Source organism: Mustela nivalis (genome assembly GCF_964662115.1).
Source record: "Mustela nivalis genome assembly, chromosome: 6".
NCBI classification, from domain to species: Eukaryota; Metazoa; Chordata; class Mammalia; order Carnivora; family Mustelidae; genus Mustela; species Mustela nivalis.
In genome coordinates this window covers 34,317,175-34,332,375 of record NC_139025.1, presented here as the reverse complement: position 1 = coordinate 34,332,375, position 15,201 = coordinate 34,317,175, and the positions used below count along the sequence as shown (strand labels likewise).

The window sequence follows — 15,201 nt, the reverse complement described above, 5'->3', positions numbered from 1 at the left end:
ATCCTCAGTCTTACACAATTCCCAGCACTTCCTATAGCACATACCCTCCCCAAGATCCATCACCCAGCCACCCTATTCCTCCCCGCCCTGTGTTAGTATTTCTTTAGAATTTCTGCCACTGTTAAATTCTGCAATATGCTGGGATTCAGTGGACCAATAGATCACATTAATTCTGGTAATTCTTTATTCTATATAATTATAAGGTATCAATAACTAATTTATATGCATCTTAAAAATTTATAAGATTGACCAGCATCTAACACATACTTGATGCGTTTTACTTTGCCAAGTCCTTAACCTAAATTTTGCCCAGAACTACAATCTTATTTAATACTGTCCTACTACTTCTAATAAAATACTTAAAAAATCAGCCTTTCTCTAAATTCCTCCATAATTTGCCTTTTATTTCATTTGTCTTTCTTCTTACTTACTGGAATAGTTTATTTTGCGAGCTTTCTTCCTATATTGCTCCCAATTATTGTAACATGTTAACATCTATAGTAATAGAGAATTAGGAATGGATTTGATCATGTATTTCACACATAACTTTTAGCCTAAAGCATATCTTTACCATCACAATATAAATATATACCTATTTTGATTGACCTTTAGAAAATTAAATTTTCCTGTCTTCATTCTCTTATTTCAGGTTTAACCACACTTGTCTTGAGAACGCCCTATCTTAAAACTTATGTTGTATAATGAAAGCCTATCACTTCATTGATTCTTTTTTAATATAACAAGATATGTAATTTGTATTGAAAATATAGAAGATGGTAACTTGAGTTTTCTTCTACCCAATACATGAGAAAGTTGACATGGTGACTTCCTGAGTTCACTTTAATGATTATATCATAAAATCATAGAGATGGGAGAGACACAAAATGATCTCAGGTTTTAGGGAGTAATTATTTCATAGGTAATGGTCAAAAAGTACCCTATTTCTTGCCCTATGAAAATCAGTTGAGCTATTATAGCAATCTAAGGCTACATCTTAAAATTTAGGTTATTAGATGAGACTTACATCAAAACCTCCGATTATAAGAGATAAGAAGGGTCTGCTAATATATAAAGTTCCCTGGATATGCTGGTTCTCAGCTTTTATTCACTGATCCCAAAGAACTGAGTCTTGATACCTCAAAAACAATGTTTGGAGAACTAAAAAGTATGGTCTATAGGAAGCACGATTTATAATTATTTTGGTTAATTTTACTACTCTGCCTTCCTTCTTTTTGGCTACTTTCACTCAGTCTGCTATTTAATCTTTAATTTCAGGCCACAAAAGAAGTAATAGAACGGGAAGCGCCAGGGATGGCCCTGGCAATGCTGATGGGATCACTTAATGTTACACCTCTGGGCATGCTCTCTAGGTAAGAAAGTCATTAACATGTTGCAAAGAAAATTAATTCCATACCACTAATCACTACAATAGACTGATAAATGTAAGAAATTTCAGTCAATAACACTTAAATTTGCTCCCTTTTTTTCCCCAGAGTTAAGAGTCCTAGTATCCTATGTAGGTAAATCTTGACCATTTTCCTTCAAGTTTTTTTTTTAAATATTATGTTTAAACTTTTAGAAAATATTATAATTTGCTAAAAGGTATCAGTCCTAACGCAAAGAGTTCAGTTTACTAAGATGTAAAATTATTTTTGTGTGTGATTATTTATAATCATCAGTTAACATTCATTAATTGTCATCAAATGCTAATTTAATAAAACAGTAGAGGGTTTTTTTCAGTAAGTTATTCTCATGTTAGCAATTTGTAAATAGGCATATTCATGTATGGTCATAAAAAGAAGCTGCATTGATAATATATTGGTAGTATATTATGTTAGTATATTTAACATTATACCTTTATTGACATAGATGTTAACATCCATTCCCTGTGTGACGTTATTTTTTTACTGTTAGATTAAAATCTCCTTTAATAATGACAACATACATCATTTAAATTAAAGACCGACCTATCAACTCAGTGAGAATTTGTTGATTTAATGACCATTGAATAATAGGCCGTTGATCTCAGAGCAAGCTAAAAATACACAGCAACTTTATAATTGCATGGTCTCATAATCATTATGTATAACCATTTATTCATCCTATGTGCAATATGAATACAAAACTAAGTATATCTAATAACACATGGAATATGAATCAAAATGCCTTTTCTGTTACTTAGACAGGGTTTATATCCCATTAATAGCAGACACTTGAAGCACAACTACAGGAAAATGTGAATTGGTTATTAGTTACTATATTCTTTTTGCTGTTACAGGTACTATAACATTTAATTTAAGTAAGAGCAAAAAAGAATTACAATAGTATGTAGAAATTTTAAATTTTAAAGTCCATGCTGATCTTTAAGGAACTTACATTGATTCTTTCATGCTGTTCTTTTCTTTCTTTCTTTTTTTTTTTTTTTTTGTAAGATTTTATTTTTTTTTCAGAGAGTATAGTGGGGAAGGGCACAGAAAGAAGGAGAGAGAGACACAAGCAGACTCCATGCTGAGCACAGAGCCCAACGTGGGGCTTGATCTCATGACCCTGAGATCACATCTGAGCCAAAAGTGAGAGTCGACTGCTCTACTCAGATGCCCCATGCTTCTCTTTTTTAAACTATACTTATATTACCTATATTTCTGAGATCAAGGGTCACATTTGATCCCTTTTCTCTATGGAATTAAGTAGTGCCTTTGAAAATAAAAGAACTCTTTCTTGGCATGCAAGGATATAATCAAGAAAAAATTGAACTTCATCTCTTTTTGCAATAAAAATCTAATTCAGCAAACGTAATAATACTCTGTTTGCTAGGCCCCCATATTAACCATCAGGGATACTAAGGATAGAAAGAAAATTAAGACATGGTCCTCACCTTAAGAATCCCACAGTTTAGCTGGAGAAATCATTCTTTGTAGCTGTTAAAGTAACTCTTTAGAGCTTTCTTGATCCTGTATAGAAATAGCACTTTTTGTTTTCTTGAAAGATTTTCCTGGATTAATTCCTCTTCTCCCTTCTGAATCCACATAATGGCTGAGGACTGGACTGCTGAGTGAATGGAAAATTAATCAGCAGGAGTTGATTCTAAGTACTTTGGAATAAGTCCATCATCTTTATGCTGAAGGCTTTGAAAATTACAGTAAATATACAACATGGTAACAGATTCTTTTGGCTTTTTTTTTCTGTTCATTGCTGACTAAACTCAGAGTTTATTTACAAATTTAAAACAGAGAGAGTAGTCTATGTGAGTTATACATAAGAAATTGAATATTTTCCCAAATGTTCATTTTTTTGTGAACATTTTCTAGGTCTTTTTAAAAATTACCGTTTTAAAACAGCCATGATTATATCGATGCCTCCTTTCTACAGCATTTTCTCCTTGTATGTCCTTTGGGCTTTGTACATGCTTCTATTATAGCACATGCTGTATTTGTAATTATGTACTTATTTTTATCGCCTAATTTGTATGAAATGCCTAAGAACAGGAACTTTTCTCTTATTCATTTTTATATCCTCAGATTCCAAAACAACTGACACGTAGTAAGAACTCAAAAAATGTTTATTGTTATAATTACTGTTGATAAATCAGTGTTTCATCCTAATTCTATAGAATTTTTTTCAAAGTAATATATCAAAATTGTTACCTTGCCTTCCTATTTTTATCTCTAGAGAGTAGCATTAAATAAAAATATTTTTTTTAATTACTAAATCTGTTTAAAATGGTTTTCATCTTTGTGATGAAATATCCTCCAGTTTTTTTGTGCAAGTCAGTTATAAGATAGTATCAAGTAATAGTTAAGACCATCTTCTCTGAAGCCAGACTGCTTGGGTTCCATTCTGGCTCTACTATTTACTGGCTACTTAACATTTTTGAAGGATTTTTTCCTCATCTACATATGAGGATGTTAATAGTACTAACATTTTTTGTTTAGGTGAATTCATATACATTGCTTAGAACAACAACTAATTTATAAGTCTTATTTAAGTGTTGATCACTGTTGTGTTGTTATTGGCTGAGAGCAAGTCTGCTGACATAACCTTCTAATAACTTTCCTTCTTGGAAATATCTTTTACCTTTACCTATTTTACCTTCATTTCTGAAGGATATTTTCACTAGATACAGAATTCTAGATTGGCTGTCATTTTCTTTCAGCACTTTAAAAAATATTTTTCCACTGTCTTCTGGCTTTGTGTCTCCTACCAAATTTAAGTGATTCACAGAAAGCAATGCTAACAGGGAAGGTTATAGCTGTAAATGGGTTAAGAAAGAAAACTCTTCATTTTTACATTAAAAAAAAAAATTTTCAAAAAAAAAAAAATCTCATGAGATGCTTGGGTGGTTCAGTTGGTTAAGCATCTGCCTCTGGGGCAGGTCATGATCCCAGAGTCCTGGGATTGAGTCCTGCACTGGGCTCCTTGCTCAGTGGGGAGCCTGCTTCTCGCTCTGCCTGTCACTCCCCCTTGCTTGTGCTCACTTGCTCGCTCGCTCTCTCTGACAAATAAATGAAAGCTTTAAAAAAAAAAAAAAAAAGGATCTCGGAAACAACTACATAACATTGAAATTTAAGGAACTTGACCAAAAAACAAATTAAATCCAAAGCTGGCAGATGGAAGAAAATAATAAAGATTAAGGCAGAAATAAATAAAATAGAAATGGAAAAATAATAAAGAAAAATCAGTTTAAATATTGACTCTTTGAAAAGATCAACAAAACTGAAATTTTTATCTATATTGACCAAGAAAAAAAGGAGATGGACTCAAATTACTAAACTCAGAATACAAAATGAGGACATTACTGCCAACTCCATAGAGATAAAAAGGACTATAAGAGAATACCATGAACAACTGTATGTCAATAAGTTGGATACCCTAGATAAAATGGAAAAATTCCTACAAACACAAAACCTACTCAGATAGAATCAGAAAAAAATAGAAAATCCATATAGATCTGTAATGAATAATAAGATTGATTCAGTAATCAAAAACTTAACCTACAAATAAAATGACTGTACTAGATGGCTTCACTGGAGAACTATACCACACATTTAAAGGAAAACAGTCACCTTCTCAGACTCTTCCAAAAAAATGGAAAAAAAAGGAAATACTTCCTAACTAATTCTATGGGATCAGCATTGCCTTGATACCAACGCCCAAGAAAGAACTACAAGAAAACTATAGACAAGTATCCTTTATGAACATTGATGTAAAAATCTTCAACAAAATGCTAGCAAAACAAATTCAGCAGTTTATTAAAAGGAATATATACCATAAGCAAGTGAAATATATCACTAGAATGCAAAGATTGTTTCAACATATGAAAAGCAATCAATGAAATATACCACATACAGAAAGAGCATTTGACAAAAATTCAGCGTGTTTTCATATTAATGAAACTCAGTAAACTGGGAATAGAAGCAAACTACCTTAACATAATTAAGTCTTATATTTAAAAGCATACAGTTAACATCATAATGGTGAGAGAAAATACTTTTGCTCCAAAGTAAGAATAAGAGCAGGATGCACACTTTTGCTACTTTCATTAAACATACTATTAGAAATTATAGCCAAAACATTAGGCAGGAAAAAGAAATAAAAGGTCTAAATTGGGAAGGGAGAAGTAAATTTATGTTTGTCTTTATCTTATTTGTAGAAAACCTAACAATTCTACACACACACATACACACTCTCTCTCTCTCTTTCTCTCTCTCTCTCTCATATACACACACTGAATTAGAACCAATACATATATTCAGCAGAGTTAAAGATATTTAATCAATATACAAAAATCAGTTGTGTTCCCATTCATAACAATGAAAGATGCAAAAAGGAACTTTTGAAAGCAATTCAACTTAAAATTGCATCAGAAAGAATAAAATACTTAGTAATTAACTTAATCAAGGACGTGAGAGCTGTGTACACTGAAAACTAAAATTTTGCTAACAGAAATTAAGGAAGATTTAAATGAATGGACGTAAGTTCCTTGTTTATGGTTTGGAAAACAATATTGTTAAGATGTCAATACTATCCAAAGCAATTTGCAGATTTAATTCAGTCCCTATCAAAATACAGCAACATAACTTTTTTGCAGAAATAGAAAAATCCATCCTAAAATTTATATGGACTCTCTAGGGGCCCCAAAGAGACAAAACAACCTTGGAAAAAACAACAAAGCAGGAAGACTCCTGCTCCCTGATACCAAACTGACTGCAAGGTTACAATAATCAAAAAAGTTGTACAAGCATTAAGTCAGATTTTTAGGCCAATGGAATAGAATAGAGAGGCCAGAAATAAACTTTTTCCTATAAGGTCAAATGATTTTTGAGAAGGGTACCAAGACAACTCAGTAAGGATAAAGACAGTCTTCAACAAATGATACTGGGAGAACTGGATATCCATTGGCAAAAGAATGGAGTTTCCCCCTTACCTAACAAAATATACTAAAATCAACTCAAAATGTATCAAAGACCTAAATGTAAGAACTAAAATTATAAAACTCATAGACAAAAAAACATTAGGAAAAGCTTCATGACATTAGAATTGGCACTGGTTTTCTAGAATATGACACCAACATTACTAGCAGCAACAAAAAAGAGGCTTTTAATTGGACTTTATCAGCATTAAAACCTTTGTGCCTCAGAGGACACTATCAACAAAGTAAAATGGCAAAATGGGAGAAAGCATTTAAAAATCATATATCTGATAAGGATTTTATATTCAAAATATATAAAGAACTCCCACACACACACAAAAAAACCAATTTAAAAATGAATAAATATTTCTCCAAAAAAGATATACAAGTGGCCAATAAGCACATGAAAAGGTGTTCAACAACACTAATCATTGGAGATATGTTAATCAAAACCACAATGAGATACTATCTCACACCCATGAGGATAGCTATTATAAACAAACAAGTGTTGGTAAGATTGTGGAAAAATCGGAACACTTGTACATTGCTGGTGAGAAAGTAAAATGATATAGCCATTGTTCAAAGCATTATTGCAGTTTTTCAAAAAAAATAAAAAGAATTACCATATGGTGAAGTAATTCCACTTCTTGATATACACCCAAAGCAACTGAAAGCAGAGACTTGAACCAAAAGATCCTTATATACCAGTGTTCATAGTGGCGTTATTCACAATAGCAAAAACGTGGAAGCTACTTAAAGTCCATTGACAGATGAATGGTTAAGCAAAATGTGTTATACACATACAATGGAATATTAGCCTTAAAAACGAATGAGCTGCTAATATATGACACAAAATGGATGAATCTTGGACACATGCTGAGTGAAATAAGCCAGACATAAAAAGGATGAGAATTTTCTCATTTCACTCATACCACACTCATGAGGTATCTAGAATAGCCAAATACATAGAAAGTAGAACATGGTTACCAGGGGCTGGAAGGGTAGAACAGGAAGTTATTGTTTAATGGGCACAGAGTATCAATATAGCATGACAAAAAAGCTCTGGAGATGGACAGTGATGACGGTTGCACAATAACTTTAATATCATTAAGCCAATGAACTATGCACTTAAAATTAACTAAAGTGATACATTTTATGGTGTGTGTATTTTATCAAAATTTTTTTTAAAAATACTTTAGGATAGGAAATACAACATACACAGCATGTACATTTTCTTGGGTCAGTTCTACAAAACTTCAGGTACAACATCCAGATTCAAAATCAGAGGAAGTACACCAGGTTACAAAAGACAAGTGAGACAGACTTGGGGTGAATGACCACCTTCAGGGAGAGAAGCTGACACTTTTCCTCACCCAGCGAGTATAGTTTGCTATATATTATAAGCCCCATAAGAGTTTTATCATTCTTCTTATCTATGAAGAGGCAACAGATTCAAAAGAGTCAACACAACACTGAAACAGACCCATTCATCATGAGTCATATAATACACAACCTGAATAACATGTTTCAAGTTCCTTAGGGTATCTTCAGATCCTTGCACAGAGCATAGCAATTCTATGCAGTTTTGATTCATTTACAGATCATAACATCTAGAGCACGGGATCAACTCCATGTATTTTTTAAGAATAATCCTTCAAGTGTCTCCTCGGCCTTGAAAGCTTTGGAAGGGAGTTAAGTCCAGCTGTTGTCCCTTCTATATCATAACCTTGTGATGGCTCATGTCGTGACTACTTGTGCAGTATGAAAAGTATCAAACAAGGGAAAATTCAAAGTAGCTTTGGGTTGAAAATGTCCTAAGCAATTGACATAAGTAAGTCATCTCTCAAGGGATTCTGCTTCAAATTAGACCTCACAGATTTCTCAGAGAGAAAATTCTAAGGAAGTTATAAGATACCCCCCCAAAAAAAGTGACAAAACTCAAGGTATCATAAGAAATGAGAGACTACAGATGTTTTTCATTTTTTCTATGATGCATTTTGTGTTAACTTTTGAGAAGGATATAAAGTCTGTATCTAGATTTCATTTTATTGCATGTAGATGTCCAGTTGTTCCAGTAACCATTTGTTGAAAAGACTGTTTTTGCACTGTTATATTGCTTCTGCTCCTTTGTCAAAAAAAAAATCAGTTGGCTCTATTTAAGTGTGTCTACATTTCTGGGCTCTCTATTCTCTTCCATTCATTTATTTGCCGTTTTTCACCAATACTACACTATATTGATTACTATAATTTTATATTAAGAATTGGAGTCTGTTAACTATAAGTCCTCTAACTTCATTCTGTTTCAGTGTTGTGTTGACTCTTTTGAATCTGTTGCCTCTTCATAGAAACTTTAGAATCAGTCTATAGATATCCATTAAATAATTTGCTGAAATTTTTGTTAAAAATGGTGTGGAATCTACAGATCAAGCTGAGAAGAACTGACATTCTGACAATATTCAGTCTTCTTATTCATGAACATGGGATAGGAGCTTTATTTAGTTCTTTGTTGATTTCACTGAGTGATAGTTTTCCTCATATAGCTATTACACAGATTTCTTTTAGATTATATGTTTTTCATTTGAGGACTACTAATGTAACTAGTATCATCTTTTAATTTCAAGTTTCAGTTGTTTCTTGCTGGTGTATAGGAAAATGATTGGCTTTTGTATATTAACTTCGTATTCTGCAACCCTGCTAAAATCACTTATTAGTTCCAGAAGGTTTTTTTATTGCTGATTATTTCGATTTTTTTTACATAGTTGACCCATGTCATCTATAAACAAAGGCAATTTGTTTTTTTCCTTCCCAGTTTGTATACCTTTTATTTCCTTTTCTTGTCCTATTGCATTAGCTAAAATTTCCAGTACAGTGTTGAAAAGGAGTGGTGAGAGGGGATACCATACATAATCTTACTAAGAAAGCTTTGAGTTTCTCACCATTAAGTAATATGTTACCTGTAGGTTTTTGTAGGTTTTTTTTTTTAATCACGTTAAGGACATTTCCCTTGTGTCCATACTATTTCTAGTTTACTGAATTTTGACCACAAATGGGTCTAGGATTTTGTAAAACGCTTGATCTGCACCTAATGATATGATCATGTGACTTTTCTTTCTTTGCCTGTGATGAAAAATATTAGTTGATTTTGAAATGTTGAACCTGCCATGCATATCCAGAATTAATCCTACTTGGTCACAGGGTATAATTTTTTTACACATTATTGGATTCATTATGCTAATATTTTGTTGAGGATTTTTGCAGACATTGGTGTATAGTTTTGTGTTTTTTTCTTCCATTGTCTTTGCTTTATTTGGCCTTAGGGTAATACCAGCCTAATAGAATGAGTTTAGAAGTATTTCCCCTGCATCTTCTTTAAGAGATTATAGACAATTGAGGCAATTTCTTCCTTAAATGTTTGGTAGAATTCACTATGGATACATCCAAGTCTGGTGCTTCCTGTTTGGAAGATTATTAATCTTTGGCTTAATTTCCTTAATAGAAGTTAATAGGCCTATCTAGATTGTCTATTTCTTCTTATGTGAGTTTTGGCAGATTGGATTTTTAAAATAATGATCCATTTCATCTAGGTTATCCAATTTACAGGTATGGAGTTGTTCAAAATATTCTTGTCTTTTTTAATTTGCATAGGAACTGTAGTGATGTCCTCTTTTATTTCTAATATTAGTAATTTGTATATTCTCTTTTTTACTTAGCCTGGCTAGAGGCTTATCAGTTTTATTTATAATATCAAAGACCTTGTTTTGGTTTTATAGATTTTCTCTATTAATTGCCAATTTTCCATTTCACTTATTCTTCCCTCATTGTTGTTATTTCTTATTTCAATTCTGCTTATTTAGAATTTATTTTATTTTTATTTTTCTGTTTTCTTAAGGTAGAAATTCAGATGATTGATTTAAGATCTTTATTTTTGTAATATTTGTATTAGATGGTCTAAATCTCCCTGTAAGTACTGCTTTATCTGCATTTCAAAGTTTAGTTTCTCTCTCTCCTTCTATCTCTCCCTCTTCTCCTTACTCCCTCTCCCTACTGTTTCTTAAAATTTTGATTCCTTTGTCTTATTTGTGTGATAACTAGAAATTTGTACTTCTTAATCCCCTCCACCTGTTTGACAATTCCTCTATCCCCTTTCATTTTTACTTACTTCAAAATATTTCAAAATTTCTCTGGATATTTCTTCTTTAACCCAAGTGTTATTTAAAAAACATGCTCTTCATTCTCTACATATTCTGGGATTTTCTAGTCATTTCTCTGTTACTGAATTTTAGTTTAATTCCATTCTGGTCTGAAAGTAGAAACTGTAGGATTTCTATCCTTTTAAATTTGTTAAGGTGTGTGTTATGACCCAGAAAGTCTACCTTGGTGAAAGTTTCACATGAGCTTTAGAAGAAGGTATACCCCATCATTATTGGATGAAGTAGCTTATAGATGTCAGTTATACCCAATTTGCAATTGTTGAGTTCAAGTTTGTCCTTACTCATTTTCTGCTCAGATACTCATGTACCTATCCATTGCTGACAAGGTGGTATTGTAGTCTTTAAGTACGATAGTGGACTTATTTCTCTTTGCAGTTTTTAGTTTTTACCCCACAAAGTTTGACACTGTGTTGTTAGGTGCATGCACATTAAGATCATTTAGTATCTTGGGGAATTGACCCTTTATCCTTATAAATATCTTTCTTTAGAATAAATAACTGCCTGAAACTAATATAGTTACTCCTCCTTATCTAGATGAATGTTAGCATGGTATGTTTTTCTATATCCATTTACATTTAACCTATATGTACCTTTATGTTTACAGTAGGTCTCTTCTAGACAATATATATAGTTGGGAATCTTAACAATGGCTGTCTTTTATTTTATTTTTTATTAATTTTTAATTTTTAATTTTTTATAAACATATATTTTTATCCCCAGGGGTACAGGTCTGTGAATCGCCAGGTTTACACACTTCACAGCACTCACCAAAGCACATACCCTCCCCAATGTCCATAATCCCACCTCCTTCTCCTAAACCCCCTCGCCCCAGCAGCCCTCAGTTTGTTTTGTGAGATTAAGAGTCACTTATGGTTTGTCTCCCTCCCAATCCCATCTTGTTTCATTGATTCTTCTCCTACCCACTTAAGCCCCATGTTGCATCACCACTTCCTCGTATCAGGGAGATCATATGATAGTTGTCTTTCTCTGCTTGACTTATTTCACTAAGCATGATACGCTCTAGTTCCATCCATGCTGTCGCAAATGGCATGATTTCATTTCTTTTGATGGCTGCATAGTATTCCATGGTGTATATATACCACATCTTCTGGATCCATTCATTTGTTGATGGACATCTAGGTTCTTTCCATAGTTTGGCTATTATGGACATTGCTGCTATAAACATTCGGGTGCACGTGCCTCTTTGGATCGCTACGTTTGTATCTTTAGGGTAAATACCCAGTAGTGCAATTGCTGGGTCATAGGGCAGTTCTATTTTCAACATTTTGAGGAACTTCCATGCTGTTTTCCAGAGTGGCTGCAACAGCTTGCATTCCCACCAACAGTGTAGGAGGGTTCCCCTTTCTCCGCATCCTTGCCAGCATCTGTCATTTCCTGACTTGTTGATTTTAGCCATTCTGACTGGTGTGAGGTGATATCTCATTGTGGTTTTGATTTGTATTTCGCTGATGCCAAGTGATATGGAGCACTTTTTCATGTGTCTGTTGGCCATCTGGATGTCTTCTTTGCAGAAATGTCTTCATGTCCTCTGCCCATTTCTTGATTGGATTATTTGTTCTTTGGGTGTTGAGTTTGCTAAGTTCTTTATAGATTCTGGACACTAGTCCTTTATCTGATATGTCCTTTGCAAATATCTTCTCCCATTCTGTCAGTTGTCTTTTGATTTTGTTAACTGTTGTTTCCTTTGCTGTGCAAAAGCTTTTGATCTTGATGAAATCCCAATAGTTCATTTTTGCCCTTGCTTCCCTTGCCTTTGGCGTTGTTCCTAGGAAGATGTTGCTGCGGCTGAGGTCGAAGAGGTTGCTGCCTGTGTTCTCAAGGATTTTGATGGATTCCTTTCTCACATTGAGGTCTTTCATCCATTTTGAGTCTATTTTTGTGTGTGGTGTAAGGAAATGGTCCAATTTCATTTTTCTGCATGTGGCCATCCAATTTTCCCAGCACCATTTATTGAAGAGGCTGTCTTTTTTCCATTGGACAGTCTTTCCTGCTTTGTCAAAGATTAGTTGACCGTAGAGTTGAGGGTCTATTTCTGGGCTCTCTATTCTGTTCCATTGATCTATGTGTCTGTTTTTGTGCCAGTACCATGCTGTCTTGATGATGACAGCTTTGTAATAGAGCTTGAAATCTGGAATTGTGATGCCACCAACGTTGGCTTTCTTTTTCAATATCCCTTTGGCTATTCGAGGTCTTTTCTGGTTCCATATAAATTTTAGGATTATTTGTTCCATTTCTTTGAAAAAGATGGATGGTACTTTGATAGGAATTGCATTAAATGTGTAGATTGCTTTAGGTAGCATAGACATTTTCACAGTATTTATTCTTCCAATCCAGGAGCATGGAACATTTTTCCATTTCTTTTTGTCTTCCTCAATTTCTTTCATGAGTACTTTATAGTTTTCTGAGTATAGATTCTGTGCCTCTTTGGTTAGGTTTATTCCTAGGTATCTTATGGTTTTGAGTGCAATTGTAAATGGGATTGACTCCTTAATTTCTCTTTCTTCTGTCTTGCTGTTGGTGTAGAGAAATGCAACTGATTTCTGTGCATTGATTTTATATCCTGACACTTTACTGAATTCCTGTACAAGTTCTAGCAGTTTTGGAGTGGAGTCTTTTGGGTTTTCCACATATAGTATCATATTATCTGCGAAGAGTGATAATTTGACTTCTTCTTTGCTGATTTGGATGCCTTTAATTTCCTTTTGTTGTCTGATTGCTGAGGCTAGGACTTCTAGTACTATGTTGAATAGCAGTGGTGATAATGGACATTCCTGCCGTGTTCCTGACCTTAGCGGAAAAGCTTTCAGTTTTTCTCCATTGAGAATGATATTTGCAGTGGGTTTTTCATAGATGGCTTTGATGATATTGAGGTATGTGCCCTCTATCCCTACACTTTGAAGAGTTTTGATCAGGAAGGGATGCTGTACTTTGTCAAATGCTTTTTCAGCATCTATTGAGAGTATCATATGGTTCTTGTTCTTTCTTTTATTGATGGTTTGTATCACATTGACTGATTTGCAGATGTTGAACCAACCTTGCAGCCCTGGAATAAATCCCACTTGGTCATGGTGAATAATCCTTTTACTGTACTGTTGAATCCTATTTGCTAGTATTTTGGTGAGAATTTTCGCATCTGTGTTCATCAAGGATATTGGTCTATAGCTCTCTTTTTTGATGGGATCCTTGTCTGGTTTTGGGATCAAGATGATGCTGGCCTCATAAAATGAGTTTGGAAGTTTTCCTTCCATTTCTATTTTTTGGAACAGTTTCAGGAGAATAGGAATTAGTTCTTCTTTAAATGTTTGGTAGAATTCCCCCGGGAAGCTGTCTGGCCCTGGGCTTTTGTTTGTTTGGAGATTTTTAATGACTGTTTCAATCTCCCTACTGGTTATGGGTCTGTTCAGGCTTTCTATTTCTTCCTGGTTCAGTTGTGGTAGTTTATTTGTTTCTAGGAATGCATCTATTTCTCATTTCTTCCAGATTGTCAAATTTGTTGGCGTAGAGTTGCTCATAGTATGTTCTTATAATAGTTTGTATTTCTTTGGTGTTAGTTGTGATCTCTCCTCTTTCATTCATGATTTTATTTATTTGGGTCCTTTCTCTTTTCTTTTTGATAAGTCTAGCCAGGGGTTTATCAATTTTATTAATTCTTTCAAAGAACCAGCTCCTAGTTTCATTGATTTGCTCTATTGTTTTTCTGGTTTCTATTTCATTGATTTCTGCTCTGATCTTTATGATTTCTCTTCTCCTGCTGGGCTTAAGGTTTCTTTCTTGTTCTTTCTCCGGCTCCTTTAGGTATAGGGTTAGGTTGTGTAACTGTGACCTTTCTTGTTTCTTGAGAAAGGCTTGTACCGCTATATATTTTCCTCTCAGGACTGCCTTTGTTGTGTCCCACAGATTTTGAACCGTTGTATTTTCATTATCATTTATTTCCATGATTTTTTTCAATTCTTCTTTAATTTCCTGGTTGACCCATTCATTCTTTAGAAGGATGCTGTTTAGTCTCCATGTATTTGGGTTCTTTTCAAACTTCCTCTTGTGGTTGAGTTCTAGCTTCAGAGCATTGTGGTCTGAAAATATGCAGGGAATGATCCCAATCTTTCGATACCGGTTGAGTCCTGATTTAGGACCGAGGATGTGATCTACTCTGGAGAATGTTCCATGTGCACTAGAGAAGAATGTGTATTCTGTTGCTTTGGGATGAAAAGTTCTGAATATATCCGTGATGTCCGTCTGGTCCAGTGTGTCGTTTAAGGCCTTTATTTCCTTGCTGATCTTTTGCTTGGATGATCTGTCCATTTCAGTGAGGGGAGTGTTAAAGTCCCCTACTATTATTGTATTATTGTTGATGTGTTTCTTTGACTTTGTTATTAATTGGTTTATATAGTTGGCTGCTCCCACGTTGGGGGCATAGATATTTAAAATTGTTAGATCTTCTTGTTGGACAGACCCTTTGAGTATTATATAGTGTCCTTCCTCATCTCTTATTATCGTTTTTGGCTTAAAATCTAATTGATCTGATATAAGGATTGCCACTCCTGCTTTCTTCTGGTGTCCATT

General features: G+C 33.9%; 1 protein-coding gene across 16 annotated transcripts in view; it reads left to right on the top strand.

Moving 5' to 3' along the window:
- The window catches only part of GPHN (gephyrin), a 643,001-nt gene that overhangs the window by 345,761 nt on the left and 282,039 nt on the right, over positions 1-15,201 (top strand). For all 16 annotated transcript variants that reach the window (XM_082734092.1, XM_082734090.1, XM_082734087.1 and 13 more), the window contains one exon: positions 1,276-1,370. In XM_082734092.1, coding sequence (XP_082590218.1) covers positions 1,276-1,370 — 95 coding nt within the window. The remainder of the gene's footprint in view (positions 1-1,275; positions 1,371-15,201) is intronic.